Consider the following 20,712-nt stretch of genomic DNA (forward strand, 5'->3'; position numbering starts at 1 on the left):
GATAAGTTCTAAAAGTGAAGTTACTAAGATAAAAGAATATACCTATTTTAAAATTTGATATAGGTAAATTGCCCTTGCAAAAGTTGTATTGTTTTATACTCTGACCAACAGTTCTGAGAGTTCTCTATTTGCCCACATGATTGAAGATATGAATTAACAATTCATTGCATTCTTGTGAATTAGATAGGTAGAAAATGGTATGTTTTATTGCTTTAGTGTCTTTATAATCTATATTCACTTTCTATGTTTGTTTTATTTTCCCTATCATTATTGCTTGTACTTTGACTACAGGATAATAATTTATTTTATAAATCTTTAAATAAGTATGTTACATACTGTGACAAGTAAAGCACGTAAAAATTTAAATACATTCATGTTGATACTTTAGTAAATTCATAATGTGCTGCTTTTTTTTAAACTGATACATTGGATTATTAAAAACTGTAGAATTATAACAAAATCATTGTTTAATGAAAAACTTCATATTAGTATGTGTTAGTATTAGTATGTGTTAGTATTAGTATGTGTTCATTTTTGCTAAATGAAATCTAAATGTGCTTAAAGATCACAATAATATGTTTGGATGATATTGTAAAATGTATTACACAAACTCATATTATAATGAGACTCTTTTCTTGTGATTAGTCTTTTTCATGTCAGAATATGTCCTTTGGCATTTTTCAGTACTGTCAAGGTAGATTGTTTAAATATTAATTGTAACCCTGTGAAGACTGTGATTGATGATCTCATCCAGAAGTTATTTGACGTGCTTGTTCTTTCTTTGAAGAAGTCCATTCAGGGTAAAGACACTTTTACATTTTTATAGTTATGAAATATGAATCTCAATGATGATTAAAATAAAAGATAATCTAGAAAGTAATATGAAATAAAATATGCTTAAAGTAGTTTTAATAAAGTAGGAAACTCCATATTCAACTCCTGAGAGGTCTAAAAATTGAAGGCATTTTTTATTATTTGCAGTGTGAGCTAGTGTCAGTTTGTTTCATATGCTACTGAGAAAGGAGGTAATTCTGGTATAATGTATTTATCCTTATCTCTTCAAATGACTACAGGCATAACTTGGAGATATTGTGGGTTTAGTTCCAGACCACCGCAATAAAGAATATTGTGATAAAGAGAGCCGTGGGAATCTTTTGGTCTCCCAGTGCATATAAAAGTTATGTTTACATATACTGTAGTCTGTTAAGGTTGCAGTAAGCATTATGTCTGAATAAACAATTTGCATACCTTAGTTAAAAAATGCTTTATTGCTAAAAAATGCTAACCATCACCTGAGCCTTCAGTGAGTCATAATCTTTTTGCTGGTGGAGGGTCTTGCCTTGACGTTGATGGCTGCTGACTGATCAGGGAGGTGGTTGCTGAAGGGTGGGGTGGCCGTGGCAGTTTCTTAAAATAAGACAACTCTGAAGTGTGCTGCATCGATTGACTCTTCCTTTCTCTGTAGCGTGCAATGCTGTTTGATAGCATTTTACCCACAGTAACACTTCTTTCAAAATTGGAGTCAGCCTCCTCAAACCCTGCTGCTGCTTCATTAACTAAGTTCATTCAGTATTCTAAATCCTTTGTTATCATTTCAACAATCTTCACAGCATCTTCACCAGGACTAGATTCTCAAAATTACAAGTAACCACTTTCTTTGCTTATCCATAAGAAGCAATGCCTCATTTGTGAAAGTTTTATCATGAGATTGCAGGAATTCATTCACATCTTTAAGCTCCACCTCTAATTCTAGTTCTCTTGCTATTTTTATCTTATCTTTAGTTACTTCCTCCACTGAAGTCTTGAATCCCTCAAAGTCATCCATGAGGGTTGGAATCAACTTCTTCCAAACTCCTGTTAACATTTATATTTTGACCTCTTTCCATGAATCACGAATGCTCTTAATTGCATCTGGAATGGTGAATCCCTTCCAGAAGATTTTCAATTTATTTTGCCCAGATGCATCAGATAAATCACTCTCAGTTGCAGCTATAGCCTTATAAAATGTATTTCTTAAATAATAAGACTTGAATGTTGAAATTACTTATTGATCTATGGGCAGCAGAATGGATGTTGTGTTAGCAGGCATGAAAACAACATGTATCTTGTACATCTCCATCAGAGCACTTGGATGACCAGGTGCATTGTCAATGAGCAGTTGTATTTTGAATCTTTTTTTTCTGAGCAGTAGCTCTCAGCAGTGAGCTTAAAATATTCAGTAAACCATATTGTAAACAGATGTGCTGTCATCAATCTTTGTTGTTCCATTTCTGGAGCACAGGCAGAATAGATTCAACATAATTCTTAAAGGTGCTGTGATTTTTTTGAATGGCAGATGAGCATTGGCATCAACTTAAGTTACCAGCTGCATTAGCCTCTAACAAGAGAGTCAGCCTATCTTTTGAATCTTTGAATCCAGGCATTGACTTCTCTCTAGCTGTGAAAGTCCTCAATGGTAGCTTCTTCTAATAGAAGGCTTCTTCATCTCCATTGAAAATCTGTTGTTTAGTGGAGCAGCTTTCATTAACTATCTTAGCTAGATCATCTGGATAACTTGCTGCAGTTTGTGTATCAGCACATGCTGCTTCATCTTATACTTTTTATGTTGCGGAGATGGCTTCTTTCTTTAAATCTCATGAACCAACCTCTGTTAGCTTCAAACTTTTCTTCTGCAGCTTCCTCACCTCTCTCAGTCTTTACAGAATTGAAGAGAGTTGGGGCCTTGCTCTGGATTATGCTGTGGCTTAAGGGGCTGTTGTAGCTGGTTTGATCTTCTATTCAGATCACTAAAACTTTCTCCATATAAACAGTAATCCTGTTTCGCTTTCTTACCATTTGTGTTCACTGGAGAACAGCATATTAATTTCCCTTAAGAACTTTTCCTTGGCTAACTGTTTGGTGCAAGAGGCCTAGTTTTTGGCCTATCTCATCATTAGACATGCCTTCCTCACTAAGCTTAATCATTTCTAGCTTTTGGTTTAAAGTGAGAGATGTGTCACTCTTTCTTTCACTTGAATACTCAGGGGCCATTGTAGCCTTATTAATTGGCCCAATTTCAATATTTTTGTGTCTGAGGGAATAGAGAGGTGAAACAGCCAAAATATATACAACATTTGTCAGTTAAGTTCACTGTTTTACGTGGGTGTGGTTCATGGTGCCCCAAAACAATTACAACAGTAACATCAAAGATCACTGATCACAGATCACCATAACAAATGTAATTAATAATGGAAAAGTTTGAAATATTGGGGGAATTACCAGGACGTGACACAGAGACATGAAGCAAGTAAATGCTGTTGGAAAAATGCCACTGATAAACTTGCTCCATGCAGAGTTGCCACAAACCTTCAATATGTAAAAAATGCAAAATCTGCAAAGCACAATAAAGTGAAGCACAATAAAATGAGGTATGCCTGTACTATTTTCCAAAATATCAGTGTTTCCTTTTTCCTTTAAGCTGTGGTGTTTTAGCATATTATTTAAAAGACTGAAAAAGTTACCAATTTTGAGTAAAATTTACTGAGTGAGTACATTTTAAATTTCTTCTCAAAAATTTTAAGTGTCATGTAAAACAATTACAGTTTCATGAGAAGAAATTTCTTTGCTTATTCTACATTTTGAATTTTGCTTTATGAAAGCAAATGACTACTTAGGATTTAATGTATTTCATATAGTGATTACTTCTAACATTCCTTGATTTATAAATTATGTAATTAAATATTTTTCGTGATAATAATAATTTTTCTTATATTTCAATGTTACCTATTTCAGCTCATTTACATGAAATTGATACATTCGTTACTGAAGCTATGGCAGTCTTAACAATTATGCCGCAATCTGTGGAAGAGATAGGTAATGCAAATTTACAATATAGTAAGCTACAAGAACGGAAGCCAGAGGTGAGAATCACAAAGCAATTTATTTATTCTTTTACTGTACTGGGGATGATTAAATTAGGTAATTTTATATGACTATTTAGAAATATCATATAATTGCATTATAAGGAAGTCTATAAAATCTAGTCCAATTGATCAGTTCATGACTGGACTCTTGATGTTATGTTGTTGTAATGAAACAGTAACAATAATGCTTATTATTATTTTCAGAAGTATTTGTGGTCTCTTTTATGATGTGGCTTATTAGAATAAAACTAAACATAAATAATTCATGCTGTTACTTCCAGGGTTGTACTTTTAAGATGCTGAAGTATGAAGTTAGAGCAGAATTAGGAGCACACACACACACACACACACACACACACACACTCACATATGATGGAGGAGCTCATAATTAGAGACAAAGATAAAAAAAAGTGAAGGATTCATAAAAATAGTATCTAGAAGGCTAGAGCCTAGAATAAGCAAGTCAAAATTTTATAGAACATATTATAGATGATCTTAGTTATGTTTAGAAGAAGGAGGAGAAATAATTCAAAATAGAATACAAAGTTTTTTATGCTCCTATTATGTGATAGGCTTAAAATTATTAGATAGATTAGAGGTAAATGAAATAATACACCTTCATGGTGGAAGGAATTATAAACTTTTATATGGAAAGCTTAAAGGTATAAAGAGGATTTAAAGGCAAATAAAATAATGTACTTGTCTAGTAGAAGGAAATAACTAAAGAAGGAATAGCATTATGAGCTGTGGCAGTTAGCTTGATTTAGCAGAGGCGTTCATTCATTTATTTATTTGACAGATACTTATAGATCACCTGATATATTCTAGGCATTGTGCTAGGAGTTGTGGTTACAGCTATGAACATGCTCTATTCTCATGAAATTTGCATTCGTGTGTGTGTGTGTTTGTGTGTGTGTGTGTCAGAGAGAGAGAGAGGGAGAGACAGAGACAGGACAGAGAAAAGAGAGGAGCAAGAGGAGCTAGAGCAGTGCATGATAATCTGGGGGATGTTTCTTAGAGTGGGCAGTTGTGGATACCTTATCAGATAGATGACATCTATCTGCACTGAGACCTGAAAAACTTAAGGAGGCAACCATTCCGCGATTTAGGGGGCAGATAGAACAACAAATACAAAGATCTTAAGGTAGAGAAGGAGTTTGGTATGCTTAAGGAAGATAGGTGAAAATATTGTCAAGAAACTTAGTTATCAAGAAAGCCATATTATTCAAGGAAAAAATGATTTGAGGTGAAATTGGAGAGGTAGGCAAGGGCCAGATTATGAAGGTACTTTTAAACAATCATAAGGATTTGGGGTTTTTTTTCTAAAAGTAATAGAAAGTCCTTACAGGGATTTAAGCAGGGAAGGGATACAGTCTGGTTTACATTTTGAAGTGATTACTCTGGCGGCTCTGTAAAGAATGGATTGGAGGGAGACAATAGTAGCAGAGAGTCCAGTTAGTAGGATATTGCAACTGGTATACAAGAGGTGATGGAAGCTTGTACCATGGAGTAGCAGAGGAGATGGAAAGAACCGGAGAAATTGATGATGCACTTTAGAGTTAGCACCAAGGTCTTCTGATGTATTAGAAGTAGACGGAGCTTAGAGAAAAAGCAATAAACATGTCTCCTAGGTTTTTGGCTTGAGCAGCTGGAAAGCTAATGGTACCATTTACTGAGATGAGGATGACTAGAGAGGGGAGTTGTTTGGAGATTGGAAGTGGTGGGGATTGAGATGTCAGGTAGAATAAGGAATAAGGAAGTTAGAGTAAAGTTGAAGACTAGAGATATAAATTTGGAAATCATCTTAATATTCATGATGTTTAAAGCCATAGGATTGAACTAGATCATCTGGTTGATAACAAACTGTAGAGGTTATAGGATCAGCTTTGAGCTTTCCGAAATTTAGACTTCAAGCATAGATGGAGGCAGCTAAGGAGATTGATAATGAAGTGGGATGAAAGTGTGTCATCACAAAAACTATGAGAAATAGATGTATGTTGGGAACAACATGTGAGGCAGGAAGTGGCAGAGACAGTATAAAGAGCTAGGCAGAATCTAGGTCATGTGAGTCACATTAAGGATCCTAGGTTTGATTTTGTGGGCACTGAGGAGTTGTTGCTGGGTTTTAAGCAGCAAGATGTTACAGAATTGTGTTTTGGTATGTCTCTCTGTTGGCGTGTGGATTTGAAGAAGTAGGAATGCATGCAGGTGGACTTGAAAACTGTTTTAATGTCTTCACAGGCTAAGTTCTGTTCACATACAGGAAATTAGAATCCTGCTCTATTTTTTCTCTCACTGATTTTCCTAGTACAACATGGATTCTTGGTCCATTGTTTTTCTGTTTCTCAGGTGAAACTGATCCTGCCCAGAAATTGCAAGCTGGTCATTGAGATATGTTTTAATTTTTTTTTTTTTTGCCTATTATATATGCACAGTGATTTTAAAATACTTTCAGTGGATTTTATTGCTTTGTTGAGTAGTAAAAGCACAGGTATAAATTATAGGACACTGTTCTTTTATGGTGCTTTAAAAGGCCTAGAAGCAATTTGAGTAGTTTAGCACTTACTGACCTACACCTAGACTGTTTAACAGACTGCTCATTATACACAGCTCAGGGCATTTCAGGTAGAAGCTGAATACAGGAGCTTGGTTCCGATTCTTCAGTTTTCCCTTTCTTAAGTACCTTTTTTTTCATGACTTACCCTTCTCTGTTAAGTAGGATAATTTAGTTAATCTATGCTTTTAGATAGTCACTAATTTTAGAAGCCTCTTTAGCATTTTCTTATGAATGGAACTTTTATAATAAGAACTTCACTTTGAACAGCTATAGTATTGTCTTCCTATATTCATGATTTAATTAAGTTTCATATTACCACTTTTATTATCCTTTTTAACTTTTGATGTTTAAGTGTCTTAGTTGAGTTTGCATATAATAATAAACGTTAGAAACTTTATATCCAGGATATAACAAATTATGTACAGTCCCTTCCATCAGGAAACTTGCACAAGCCTCTTAGATAGCCTCATACACCAGAGAGCAGAGAGCAGAAGCAAGAAGAACTACAATCCTGCAGCCTGTGGAACAAAAAACACATTCACAGAAAGATAGGCAAGATGAAAAGTCAGAGGGCTATGTACCAGATGAAGGAACAAGATAAAACCCCAGAAAAACAACTAAATGAAGTAGAGATAGGAAACCTTCCAGAAAAAGAATTCAGAATAATAATAGTGAAGATGATCCAGGACCTTGGAAAAAAAATGGAGGCAAAGGTCGAGAAGATGCCAGAAATGTTTAACAAAGACCTAGAAGAATTAGAGAACAAACAAACAGAGATGAACAATACAATAACCAAAGTGAAAACTACCCTAGAAGGAATCAATAGCAGAATAACTGAGGCATAAGGATGGATAAGTGACCTGGAAGGCAGAATGGTGGAATTCATTGCCGCAGAACAGAATAAAGAAAAAAGAATGAAAAGAAATGAAGACAGCCTAAGAGACCTCTGGGACAATATTAAATGCAACAACATTCGCATTATACGGGTCCCAGAAGGAGAAGAGAGAGAGAAAGGAGCCAAGAAAATATTTGAAGAGATTATGGTCAAAAAATTCCCTAACATGGGAAAGGAAATAGCCACCCAAGTCCAGGAAGCACAGAGAGTCCCATACAGGATAAACCCAAGGAGAAACACGCCAAGGCACATAATAATCAAATTGGCAAAAATTAAAGACAAAGAAAAATTATTGAAAGCAGCAAGGGAAAAATGACAAATAACATACAAGGGAACTCCCATAAGGTTAACAGCTGATTTCTCAGCAGAAACTCTATAAGCTAGAAGCGACTGGCAGGACATATTTAAAGTGATGAAGGGGAAGAACCTACAACCAAGACTACTCTACCAGCAAGAATCTCAGTCAGGTTTGATAGAAAAATGAAAAGCTTTACAGACAAGCAAAAGCTAAGAGAATTCAGCACCACCAGACCAGCTCTACAACAAGTGCTAAAGGAAATTCTCTAAGTGGGAAACACAAGAGAAGAAAAGGACCTACAAGAACAAACCCAAAACAATTAAGAAAATAGTCATAGGAAGATACATGTCAATAATTACCTTAAACGTGAATGGATTAGATGCTCCAACCAAAAGACACAGGCTTGCTGAATGGATACAAAAACAAGACCCATATATATGCTGTCTACAAGAGATCCACTTCAGACTTATGGACACATACAGACTAAAAGTGAGGGGATGGAAAAAGATACTCCATGCAAATGGTAATCAAAAGAAAGCTGGAGTAGCAATACTCATATCAGATAAAACAGACTTTAAACTAAAGAATGTTACAAGAGACAAGGAAGGACACTACATAATGATCAAGGGATCAATCCAAGAAGAAGATATAACAATTATAAATATATATGCACCCAACATAGGAGCACCTCAATACATAAGGCAACTGCTAACAGCTATAAAAGAGGAAATCGACAGTAATGCAATAATAGTGGGGGACTTTAACACCTCGCTTACACCAATGGACAGATCATCCAAAGTGAAAATAAATAAGGAAACAGAAGCTTTAAATGACACAGTAGACCAGAGAGATTTAATCGATACTTACAGGACATTCCATCCTAAAACAGCAGATTACAATTTCTTCTCAAGTGCGCATGGACATTCTCCAGGATAGATCACATCTTGGGTCACAAATCAAGCCTCAGTTAATTTAAGAAAATTGAAATCATATCAAGCATCTTTTCTGACCACAACGCTATGAGATTAGAAATGAATTACAGGGAAAGAAACGTAAAAAACACAAACACATGGAGACTAGACAATATGTTACTAAATAACCAAAAGAAAAACAAAAACAAAACAAAACAAATTGGGCTTCCCTGGTCGCGCAATGGTTGAGAATCTGCCTGCTAATGCAGGGGACACGGGTTCGAGCCCTGGTCTTTGAGGATCCCACATGCCACAGAGCAACTAGGCCCGTGAGCCACAACTACTGAGCCTGCGTGTCTGGAGCCTGTGCTCCACAACAAGAGAGGCTGCGATAGTGAGAGGCCTGCGCAGCGTGATGAAGAGTGGCCCCCGCTTGCCACAACTAGAGAAAGCCCTGGCACAGAAACGAAGACCCAACACAGCAAAAATAAATAAATAAGTTAATAAACTCCTACCCCCAACATCTTCTTAAAAAAAAAAACAGAAAAAAACAAAACAAATTATGTAAAAGCAAAAATCTTGATTTAAAAAGCAAATCATGAAACAATTTTAAATAAATGGAATCTTAATAAATTTGATAAAATATGTTGGTTTTCACATGTCATTTTTTAACCTTTAGATTTTGCCCTTATTTCAAGAAGCTGAAGATAAAAACAGACTTTTACGGACTGTGGCAGGTGGAGGTTTAGAAACAATTAGTAATCTGAAAGCTAAGTGGGATAAATTTGAGTTGATGATGGAAAGTCACCAACTTATGATTAAAGATCAGGTAAGAACATTTTGGTCATTTTGTTAAAATGGAAACAGTTTTTTTTTCTCATTTAAGATTTCTTGCTTATCTTTATTCCGTTATAGCTCAGGTTTGTAAGAATTTATAAGCTCAGGTTTTCTGTGACATCTTATGGAAAAACCTGAAGGAACTTTTTGGCCAACCCAATATATTGCTGATGAAATTGACCTCCCTCAGTACTTCCATACAGTAAAACACTTTGTATAAATGATGTTCATGTCATATAGTTTATCTTTGTTTCCTACCGTACCAGGAATGTATGTGACATTATTTTCAGTCTTTCTTATGAATAAATTTATTTACCTACTGTGTATGGTATCTTTTAAGGGTATAATCTGGAAGTTGTACACATCTATTGCACTCATATCCTATTGACCAGCACTTAGTCTTATGGCTGTTAGCTGCATGGGAGACTGGGAAATGCCCTCCTTTATTAAACAGCTGTATAATCAGGTAGAACAACTGGAGGTCATTGATCAAATTTTTTTTATCACATTGATTTTGTTGATAGTTATGATGGATGCTGTTAATCACATGAATGATTTTGTAATGATGATGTTTGCAGTATATCTCTTGTTTTTGTAAATTTATGGTCTAATTTATTTTTGAGTTATTTTAGTGTACTTGAAATCAGTAGTAAAGAATAATCTTTGAAAAGCTGATACTGATATTTTTTGACCTTTAAATTGAAATGTTGGAAATAAAAATGTGAATATAAAGTAAGATTTTACTTTGAATTAAATTATGTAAACTCTATTGCCTTATAGATTGAAGTGATGAAAGGAAATGTGAAATCACGTCTTCAGATCTATTATCAAGAACTGGAAAAATTTAAAGCTCGTTGGGACCAACTAAAGCCTGGTGATGATGTTATTGAAACTGGCCAGCAAAATACTCTTGATAAAAGTGCCAAGTCAATAAAAGAGAAAAAAATTGAGTTTGATGATCTTGAAGTCATAAGAAAAAAGCTTGTGTATGTTTATTCTTTAAAACTGGTAGTACACATTTTGGAAAAGAGAGTTTTGTATTTATATATTAAGCTAGTAATGTTCTTATATTTATTATCTTAATGTCTTTCCTTATAAACTTCAGCAGTTTTAAAAATACCAGTATTAAGTGCTCATGCTACTGCTTTCTTAGGAGTTGTTGAATTATATTAGGATTTTTAAGAGAAAAGCAGATTTCTGGTTAGGCCTAGGAATAGAAATAATAGAAGTTATAATAGCGAATTAAATAATAATAATAATAGAAAATTAAATTTACTTAAAAGTTAAATTAGGGAGTTGGAATATTGCTTTATGTGATCTCATTGTACTTAAAAATGGAATATATAAAATTAATGGACAATTACTTTTAGAGCTTCTGGAAAAAAAATGAACCTAGCAAAATGATGAGACTTCAAAGAAAAATATTTGTTGTTTTATGTTATAATAATACAAATATTAAGTTTAATAATTGTTTTAGGTTTGGTCCATTTAGGTAAATGCATCCATAAATTAATTGGCTTCATAGGTGAGTGGAGGTTTTAGTACCACGTTTATTAAGTGACATTACATTAATTAGATGAAGAATATCTTATGTTCTAGAAGCTAATTCTTTCAACCTAGAAGAATATTAATGGATATTCTTTAATCTGTTCTCAGATTAATCCATAAATTTGTGCAATTCTGAATATTTATATATATGACATATATACATAAAATATATTTATATATATTACCAATTTTACTTTGACTCCTTTGGAAAAAATGCATATTAATGAATTTGGAAGAGCTCGTTCCTAAGTAGTTAAGTAAAATTCTTATGTAAAGTAGACATAGCCTCCCACTGTCTACCTCTGCTGTCAGATACATGCACACAAACACACACAGGGAATGCAGTTAAATATTAATTAGTTAAACTTATTGATATTTAACAGTTTTTCTTTTTAAAAAATTAATGATATTTGCTACTTGTTTCTATAGTGATGATTGCCATCATTTTGGCCTAGAAGAGCCCAACTTCTCCTTGGCATATAGCATCTCTAAGGACATTGAGAGCTGTGCACAAATTTGGGCCCTTTATGAAGAGTTTCAGCAAGGATTTCAAGAAATGGCCAATGAAGATTGGATTACTTTTAGGTTTGATTCATAAATAGTATTTAGATTCTGATAGTTTGTGGTATTTTTTGGGATGTAAAATTTAAGGTATGTTTCTGGTATTTTACAGGACTAAGACATATCTGTTTGAGGAATTTTTGATGAATTGGCATGACAGATTAAGAAAGGTTGAAGAACATTCAGTAATGACGGTGAAATTACAATCAGAGGTTGACAAATATAAAGTAAGATAGTTTTACTTATCTTACTATTTAAAAATGGTGTTTGGAGCTTTCATGTATCATTTTATTATGTAGTGACTGAACTGTAATTTTAGTTTATATATTTTTAATGATTCCATTACATGAAAAAAATAGAAAGTATAGAGTAAACTATAGAAGTTACTGATATTTCTGCTTCAGTTTGAAAGAAGTTATAACTAAGAAATTTATGGTTAAAGTTATATAGTGGAGTATTTATAACTTAGCAATTAGGATATGGGTCATTTAGCATATTTAGGATGTAGGTCATTTCCTAAATTTATAAAAATAGAAATATTTTAGGTCATATTTTAAAATATATCAAGCTACCAAGGGAAATTTGCATGTATCCACAGCAATGTTTAATAAAAAGTTTTATACAATTCTTTTTAAGAATTTGATTTTAAGATTGTTAAATAAGATAATACAGTAATTAAAAATCTTATAGATAATTATAATAAAATCAAATAATAATTTACATTTTGCTTGTATATATACATACATAAGTCTTCTTGTCTTCTTTTTTTAACAGATCGCAGTCCCTATCTTGAAATATGTGAGAGGGGAGCATCTTTCTCCAGATCACTGGCTTGACCTTTTTCGTCTACTTGGCCTTCCTCGGGGGACTAGTCTAGATAAATTACTGTTTGGTGATCTGCTTAGAGTAGCTGATACAATTGTTGCCAAAGCTTCAGACCTTAAAGTAAGAATCACTTTTATAAATATCTCATAGATCTGACCTTTGTTGACATATTGCTTTATTTTTTATTTAAATAAAGCAGCAAGTTAAATTTCTTTCTTCCCTTAAAATAGTGACAGTGTTCCATTTTTCCATTATTCTTTCATTAGTAATACATCTGAATCTATCGATGGGGTTATAGAAACAATATAAACCCCTTCTTTGAGAGAAAAAATCTGAAATAAAATATGTCTTACTTTAAGAAGGAAGTCAGCTTTAATCAAAAAGCAAACAAGTACAAAGCATTTTATAAAATACATTTAAAATCATAGGGTATATTATAAATAGAAGCTAAGGGGTACAAAAATACAGAGAACTAAACAAGGAACCAATTTGCTAATCAGTTTTAGCATAGGTCTCAGGTGAAAGTAAAACTTGTACAATTATATCATAAGTAGCAGACTTTCTATTTTGTGTTCTGCCCATTTAATGTAAAAAAATAAAAGGACTTTTGATGTCAAATTGTTTTATTTTCTAATATATTATCTAATATGTATACTTTCATCTTTGCTGATAATCCTGGAGCATATGTAGATAATCATAAGGTTATAAAGCATGACTGCTGTAGGAGGTAATTCTAGATGGTTGCTAATCATTTTAGATGTATTGGAACTTACAGTTAAATTACAATAAAATGGCTGAGTTTTGCAAAATTTTAAATATTTTTGTGGTTTGCAGTGGATGCTTAAATTTTGGGGTTTTTTTTAGAAGTAAAAAGCATAAAGCAGAACTCTGTATATATTTGACCATGTGAACTAGATATCTGATATCCCTTAATACATTTGCCAGTAATTCTCTTGGATTTATGAAAATAATCCACTTAAAATTTTTTTTTTCTTTATGGTGCAAAGTCAAATAAAAATATATCTTCTTATAAAATAGATATAACTTATTTATATGATAATGTTGAAGTAATAAATATGAATATTTTGTGTTAAATAGGATTTAAATAGTCGTGCACAAGGTGAAGTTACAATCAGAGAAGCTTTACGAGAACTTGATCTTTGGGGAGTTGGAGCAGTATTTACATTGGTTGATTATGAAGACAGCCAAAGTCGAACTATCAAGCTGATTAAAGACTGGAAGGATATAGTAAATCAAGTTGGAGATAATAGGTGCCTTCTTCAGTCCTTAAAGGATTCTCCTTATTATAAAGGATTTGAAGATAAAGTGTCAATTTGGGAAAGAAAACTTGCAGAGTTAGATGAGTACCTACAGAATTTAAACCACATTCAGAGAAAGTGGGTATATTTGGAACCCATTTTTGGCCGTGGAGCATTGCCAAAAGAACAGATGCGCTTCAACAGACTTGATGAAGATTTTAGGTCAGTACAACTACATAAGACAAAGACACATATGATGGTTTTTATTCATATGGTGAGGTACTTAATACAAGCTAATTACTTTTACATTATTAGCATCATCTGTGTCTTCAACTTTTTTCCTACTGGATCCTTCTGAGAAATGAGTTTCTCTCATTCAGTTATATACTTGAATCATTTTGATCTGGTTTCTATCTTTACCACTCTACCTATATTAATAATATTTCTATAGTATAATAGTAATAATAATATTACTAATATATACCTAGTATTTCTTAAAGTTACCAATTACTTTCCCATTGTAAATCTGATGGGCATTTTTTATTTTTCATTTTACTTTATCTCTGACTAGTATCTAATAGAGTTGAAAATTTCTTCTTTCTTAGAAAGTCTGTTCTTTTGGCTTCTGTGATCCTGTCCTTTTTGGTTTTCTGCCCATTTCTCTGGTTCCACTCCTGATTCCTAGTCCTCAGCCCTTTCTAAACATTTAGATGTAGACATTCTCCACCTTTCAGCTTTAGGTTTTCTCACTCTATGTTCTCTCCTTAATGATCTTAACCACTCTCAGAATCAATTCTCATCTATTTGCTGAGGTCTCCTCAACTTATTTATTGAGCTCATATTTCTTTTCTGAGCTCCAAATGTATTAAATATCCTCAACATGTCAAAACTAAATTCATGAATTTACCCCCAGTCCCTTTCCTACAGTCCCTTTTCTTTTCTCTCTGGTTTCTTCCCGATAAATGGTACCACCTAACTGCTCAAGGCAGAAGCATAATGGATATCTTTGACCTCTTCCTCCATTTCCAAATCCATTTGTTACCAAATTTTGTTGATTCTAACCTACTAATCGATTTTATTATATCTTTTATATCTCTACTTCTTTGATGTTATTCTGAAGTATTTTTGTTGTCACTCACTTGTACTACTGGCTAATCTTTTGACTAATTCTTATTCTTGTCTTCTCCAGTAAGTTTTTCACACAACAGCCAGAGTAATCTTTTAAAAATGAAGTCCACATTACTTCTTTCCTTTATTCCATTAAGTAAAACTTTAAAATGACTTTCTATTGCTCTGAGGATAAAGCAGATCTAAGGATCTGCTCCTTGTCCATTTCTCTAGCTTTTTCTTGTGCTGCGCTCTCTCTCTCTTTTTTTTTTTTTTTTTTACTTTAGTGACTCTAGCCTTTAGTTTCTCTAACATACCGCGCTCTTTCTCAGGGTCTCTGCCAGAAACTGTTTCCCTCCTATTCTTTGCCTTTTTCTTTTTCATTATCATTCAAATCTCAGCTTAAATTACTTCCTCAAATAAGTCATAGGTTAGGGATTTCCACATTAGCCTTTTACTAATTCTTTCTTAGTACAAAACAGTCCTTTGTGCTTTTCTTTCTTAGCATTTATCATAATTTTATTTGAATATTTGGAGAAATTATTTAATATCTTTCTCTGTCACTGGGCCATTATCTCTATGAGGTAAGGCTTAATATTTGTTTAGTGAGTGAATGAAATAAGAGAATGTGCAATAATGGAGGTTAAAAATGGTAATGGAGTATTATTTGAGGATTATTTATTAGAAGTATAATAATGTATTGCTGTGATACTGATGTTACTAGTTTGTTTTAAGCAAGCAAAAAAAAAGTCTCCACATCCCTGTTTCAGCCAAAAACTGTTAAAATAGATGTGAAAATAACTTTTTTCTTCTGCAGATCAATAATGACTGACATCAAGAAAGATAATAGAGTCACAACGTTAACTACTCATGCAGGAATCAGAAATTCTCTACTAACGATACTTGATCAGCTTCAAAGATGTCAGAAATCATTAAATGAATTATTGGAGGCATGTTTTTAAAAACAATCTTATATAATAAATTATAAAGTACTTCAATATCTTAATTATTTGAAGAGATTATTCTTTTTTTTTTTTTTTTTTTTAGGAAAAACGCTCAGCATTCCCAAGATTTTACTTTATTGGTGATGATGACTTATTAGAAATACTGGGCCAGTCTACTAACTCATCAGTGATTCAGTCTCACCTTAAGAAACTGTTTGCTGGTAAGATTGAACATTTATTCAACAGATATTTATTGAGTTTCAGTTATCTGCCAGGCATTATGTTAGGCTCTTAGGCAGACTGTTGAATAAAATACAGGTTATACACTCAAAGAACTCTAGTTTAGTGGACGAGGCAAGTTAGTAAGTTGACAAATATAATATACGACAATTTCTATGGTCGACATAAGTATGTGGTGTTATAGCTGCATCTGTGAAGACATTTAGCTCAGTTTTGGGTATGTAAAGATGACATCTCATGTGAGATCTGAAGAAAATATAGGTCTTAGCTAGAGGAAAAATGGGGAAACAGAGGGAATAGGATGTGCAGAGGTCTGAAGTGAAGGAGAACATGTCCATTCATTATTGAGTTTAAGGTCTCTTGAGTGATGTCCCAGTGGAGATACTCAGTAGGCAATTATTGTTAGCAGAGATACGTGGGATGGAGATGTAAAATTGGGAGTCATCTGTGTATAGATGATAATTAGGCTATAGGAAGAGGTGAGATTACCTGGTAAAAAGTGTAGAGTAATAGTGCCATATGCTTCGATGTTGTTGAATCATTTTAGTTGGGTAATTGCATTCAGAATTGGTTTGCTACAAACACGATGATTATTATTTTCTTGAAATATTATTTGTTGGAAAAGAGCTGTATTTTTCAAATTAACTTTAAGAAGTAAAAAATTTTCATCATCTTCACTTGCAGTCAGGGATTAGCAAACTGTAGGCCCACAGGCCAAATCTGAGTAGCTCTCTGTTTTTTTTTTTTTTTCAATAAGGTTTTGTTGGAAGGAATACAGCCATGTCCATTATTGTCTATAGCTGCTTTTGTGCTACAAGCAGAGTTGAGTAATTGACACCGAGACCTTATGACCTGTAAAAACCTAAGATATTTACTCTCTGGTGCTTTACAGAAGTATTTATTAACCACTGTATATCTGAAGCGTTAGAGTGCTTATATCTGTAACTGTGATTTTGCCTGTGGAAGATAGTAGAAAGAGCTCTTGGAATCAGAAAGCTTGCTTTCGAGCTCTACCTCTGCTATTTATTAGTTATTAATTTACCTCTCTGAAATCTAGTTTCTTTCTTTAAATTGTAAATAATAACTTACAGGGTTTTTCTAAAGATCAAAATTAGGTAATGTGTTTTTTTATATATTATAAAGTGAGTGCAAATTTTGGGGAAGGGAAATCTTGTTTGCTCTCCCCCTTCCCTATTATCTTTTTGTCTCATATAATGTAAGTGGAATCATTGGTACGTATTCTTATGCACTCATTTGTGCCTGTTTTTTTTCACTCATCATAATGGTTTCAAGATACCTAAAACTATATTTTATTCCTTTTTATTGCTTAGAATAGTCAATTGTTCAAATATACCACAGTTTCTCTATTCATCTGGTGGGCATTCGGTTGTTTCCAGTTTTGGGTTATGAAAAGCTGTTCTATTTCATTATATAACTGAATTAATATAATTCAAATATATTCTATATTATGAAGTATACTTTATGTATTATGTGGTAATCATATATACTGTCTAATAATTATGTCTTTAATGAAACTTTTGCATATAAATTGTTGCTTTTGTAATGTAGGCATTAACAGTGTGTGCTTTGATGAGGAATCAAAACATATAACTGCAATGAAATCTTTAGAGGGAGAAGTTGTACCTTTTAAAAACAAAGTTCTTCTGTCAAATAACGTAGAGGTAAGTAATTCTTTTTCAAGTGTGAAAGTATAAAGAATTAACGATATGAACTTTGTATCAAAATTAATTCAGTCAATTTGTAGAGTAAGTTGGTTAATTTAGGCCTTTTGGAAACTTATATCTTAAAAACTAATTTATTTTGTTAGGTTCAGAATGATTTGATATTAAAGAGAGTATGTATTTTTAGTCTTTGGAAGGCAGCATGTAATTTTGAAAACAACTTTTGCTTTGGAGTCAAGAAGACTTGGATATTAATTGTAGCTCCACAACTTATCAGCTATATAATTTAGAGTCTCAGTTTTCTTAACTGTAAAATGGGAGGCCTACTAGCAAAGACTTTCTGTTGAAAATTAAATGAGATAATTGGCTTTAGGTACACTATAGTGTTTGGAACATAACTGCTCAATAAGTCTTTGTTCTTTTTTTTTTTCTTTAAAATCTGAGTTGTATGAGATGATTTAAATGAACAAGTAAACTTGAAACTAGTGCATTTATAGTACAACTATTGATTAATTGGTTCTGCAGGACTAGAAGTGAACTGTCAAAAGCCTATTACAGTTATACAGCTAAAGCCAACAGCAATAGGATGTAACACATTGAATTGTAATTTTTAAGTTCTAAAGGTATCTTTCAACTGCAAGTCAGGGCCATGCCTTATCATGCATGTATCTGTACAGTTTAGTAAAAAGTCCATTCCTGGTTAGGCCTCAACATTTTATTGGATGTTGAGTATATAAATCAAGTGGTTGAAAGGATAGAAGGTTTGTTAAGTAGCTCCCATATTTGGAGAAGAGATTTGTTGTTTTTGCTGTTGTTTTCCTTTCTTGTGATTTTATTAGGACTGGATGAACAGAGAGAGAAAGAGCTTTTAGCAGCTGGGTGTAGTGCAGCACTCCGGGAGCTCTTGTGATGATTAGCAGAGTAGGTGTCTGCTGCCGTGCACTGAGAGCTTCTTACTCCTTAGCTGCAGTGGCTTTTGAACTGGGCAAAAGTTTGTGCTATTTTTAATACTGGAAAGTGCTCTAAAGATAAACAGTAAAAAGCTAGAACTTAAAAAAGGTAATGATGAAAAGCTATTTAAGATTGTAGTTTTTGCTCTTATATTTTATTGCAAATGATACAGTTTTTAAAAGTTAAGTAGTGATCCTTAAATATTCATGCTATTTTTATTAATCATCATTATTATTTTAACTTTAGTTTAAACTTTTGTTATTTTATCTATAATCAAATGAGTGAAAAATGTATTGTTTTGACCTTGAAACAGAATTAGTTTTGTTTGAAGAGGGATCTTAACTCCTTAAATAATATGGTTCACCTTAATGAAGCAATCCCTTCCTATGGTTACAGCTTTCTGAATATAAGATCATCAGGATAGTGTGAGCCAGGGGACTTACCTAGTCATTGTGACTCTAATTTATTGGCCCAGCTATCTAGTTTGATTTATCATAATGATGAAATGAATGGGTTAGTTTTTAAATGTTCATGTTTTTTTGGTTTGTATAGATGGTGATAGTGATAACTAACTACAAATTTTTGAGTTTTCACACTTAACATTATCCCAAGAGGTGAAAAAATTGTTTTCTTCATTTAAATCATTTATTAATAAAAAATTATATACCATACAACACATTTTGGGAGTGTGAGAGTCAATAAGAAATTATAACCTTCCTCCTGAAATAAAAGAATAGAGTCATTAGCTTGTGTTTTTGTTTTATGACTTGTGTAATAAGAAATAATATATTTTCTAATTTTATTTTCAGACTTGGTTAAATGATTTAGCCTTGGAAATGAAGCAAACTTTGAAAGAGTTGTTGACGGAATGTGTTACTGCTGGACGAAGTTCTCAAGGTGCAATTGACCCATCCTTTTTCCCTTCACAGGTAAGGGGGCTTATGTCTAGAGTACAGGTAGGCATGGTGTCATTGGAAGATCCCTGACCTAGAGGTCAGGAGGCTTAGACAACTGGGATCTTTGTTTTCTCTTTATCTAACAATTAACATTGACTAATTGCTTAATATCTGAGTCTCAGTCCCTCAGCTGTTAAATGTGAGGGAGGAGCAGCACAATAGTGAAATTCTCTTCTAGCTCCATTAGTTTGCCATAATTCAGATGCTTACAAGCAGAAGGCCTGCTGAGATCTAAGCTACCCAGGCCATTGGGGAGTGGAACTGGGAGGCAGAATTAGTCATGTATTAGTTTCCTGGTTCCAGATGATTAGTCCATCATTGATGGAGAGGCACAGGATCTCTAACATTGTCTCCCACCCTTCCCATGGACTCATCTAGGAGGTTGGAGCTGGTGGGAATTTAGTAGTGTTAGTGTTGGTCTGAAACATGATCACAGTACTTAACTAGAACTTTGGCAGGGAAGAAGAGCGCTAGGTTTCATGGTTGTTATAGAGATTGCTACAGGTCAGTGTTCATAGGAGCTCATTCCTGAAACACTGGATGCTAGGTATGTGTCTTACAAAACTTGTTCTGGGCCTTATTAAAGTGTAGCACTAAGACTTGGGTTAGATATCCTGCCTTGTTCAGGATTAGTTTTATTGCTGGTTGAGACTAACACTACAGAGGTAAGACATCAGGAACTTTAGTTCTTAGGGACTATGAAAGGCAGGCATTGAGATGTTCTATGATTTCTCACAGGAAAATCTACCTATTTTTTGCTTTTCAGATTAAAACATTTAGTAGCTATTGGAACAGGGTTTTATGTTGGTTCTTTTAAAGCATGAGAAATTAAATAGGAAACTTGGAACATTCTGGATTCTTAGCCATTTTATCACTCATATCATTTTGTATCTTTTAGCTGTTTAAGTCAAACTAAAATATGTTTAAAAACTCTTGTTCTTAGAGAAAAATAAAAGTAGTCATTGATGAATAATAATGCCATTGAAGGTCAGAGTTAAAATGCTTTATTATCTCTGGAAATGTTTCCTAGGACTCTGTCAACTTCCAGGTAGGATTTAAATTGACTTAGAGTAAAAGACACAATTTTAAAAAATATACAAAAGTAAGAATTGCATAATAATTAGATTGAGTAAATGACAGTTATATCAGGAGATATACTGGGAGCTACAGGCTAAAGAATGTTGCTGGATTTGAGCCTGAAACTTAGTTCTGGGCTCTGAGCAGTCAAGTAAAAATATG

General features: G+C 33.3%; 1 protein-coding gene across 8 annotated transcripts in view; it reads left to right on the plus strand.

The window, feature by feature from the left end:
* The window catches only part of DYNC2H1 (dynein cytoplasmic 2 heavy chain 1), a 379,694-nt gene that overhangs the window by 43,607 nt on the left and 315,375 nt on the right, over window positions 1–20,712 (plus strand). For all 8 annotated transcript variants that reach the window (XR_010946253.1, XM_067750851.1, XM_067750854.1 and 5 more), the window contains exons 19-30: window positions 685–800; window positions 3,772–3,899; window positions 9,243–9,392; window positions 10,181–10,386; window positions 11,378–11,533; window positions 11,622–11,736; window positions 12,284–12,454; window positions 13,433–13,815; window positions 15,518–15,650; window positions 15,748–15,865; window positions 17,454–17,566; window positions 19,327–19,446. Coding sequence is in view for 7 of the 8 variants with exons in the window: in XM_067750851.1 (XP_067606952.1) it covers window positions 685–800; window positions 3,772–3,899; window positions 9,243–9,392; window positions 10,181–10,386; window positions 11,378–11,533; window positions 11,622–11,736; window positions 12,284–12,454; window positions 13,433–13,815; window positions 15,518–15,650; window positions 15,748–15,865; window positions 17,454–17,566; window positions 19,327–19,446 (1,909 nt within the window). In the remaining variant the exon portion in view is untranslated. The remainder of the gene's footprint in view (window positions 1–684; window positions 801–3,771; window positions 3,900–9,242; window positions 9,393–10,180; window positions 10,387–11,377; window positions 11,534–11,621; window positions 11,737–12,283; window positions 12,455–13,432; window positions 13,816–15,517; window positions 15,651–15,747; window positions 15,866–17,453; window positions 17,567–19,326; window positions 19,447–20,712) is intronic.

The sequence above is a fragment of the Pseudorca crassidens genome, chromosome 9, assembly GCF_039906515.1.
Source record: "Pseudorca crassidens isolate mPseCra1 chromosome 9, mPseCra1.hap1, whole genome shotgun sequence".
Classification (NCBI taxonomy): domain Eukaryota; kingdom Metazoa; phylum Chordata; class Mammalia; order Artiodactyla; family Delphinidae; genus Pseudorca; species Pseudorca crassidens.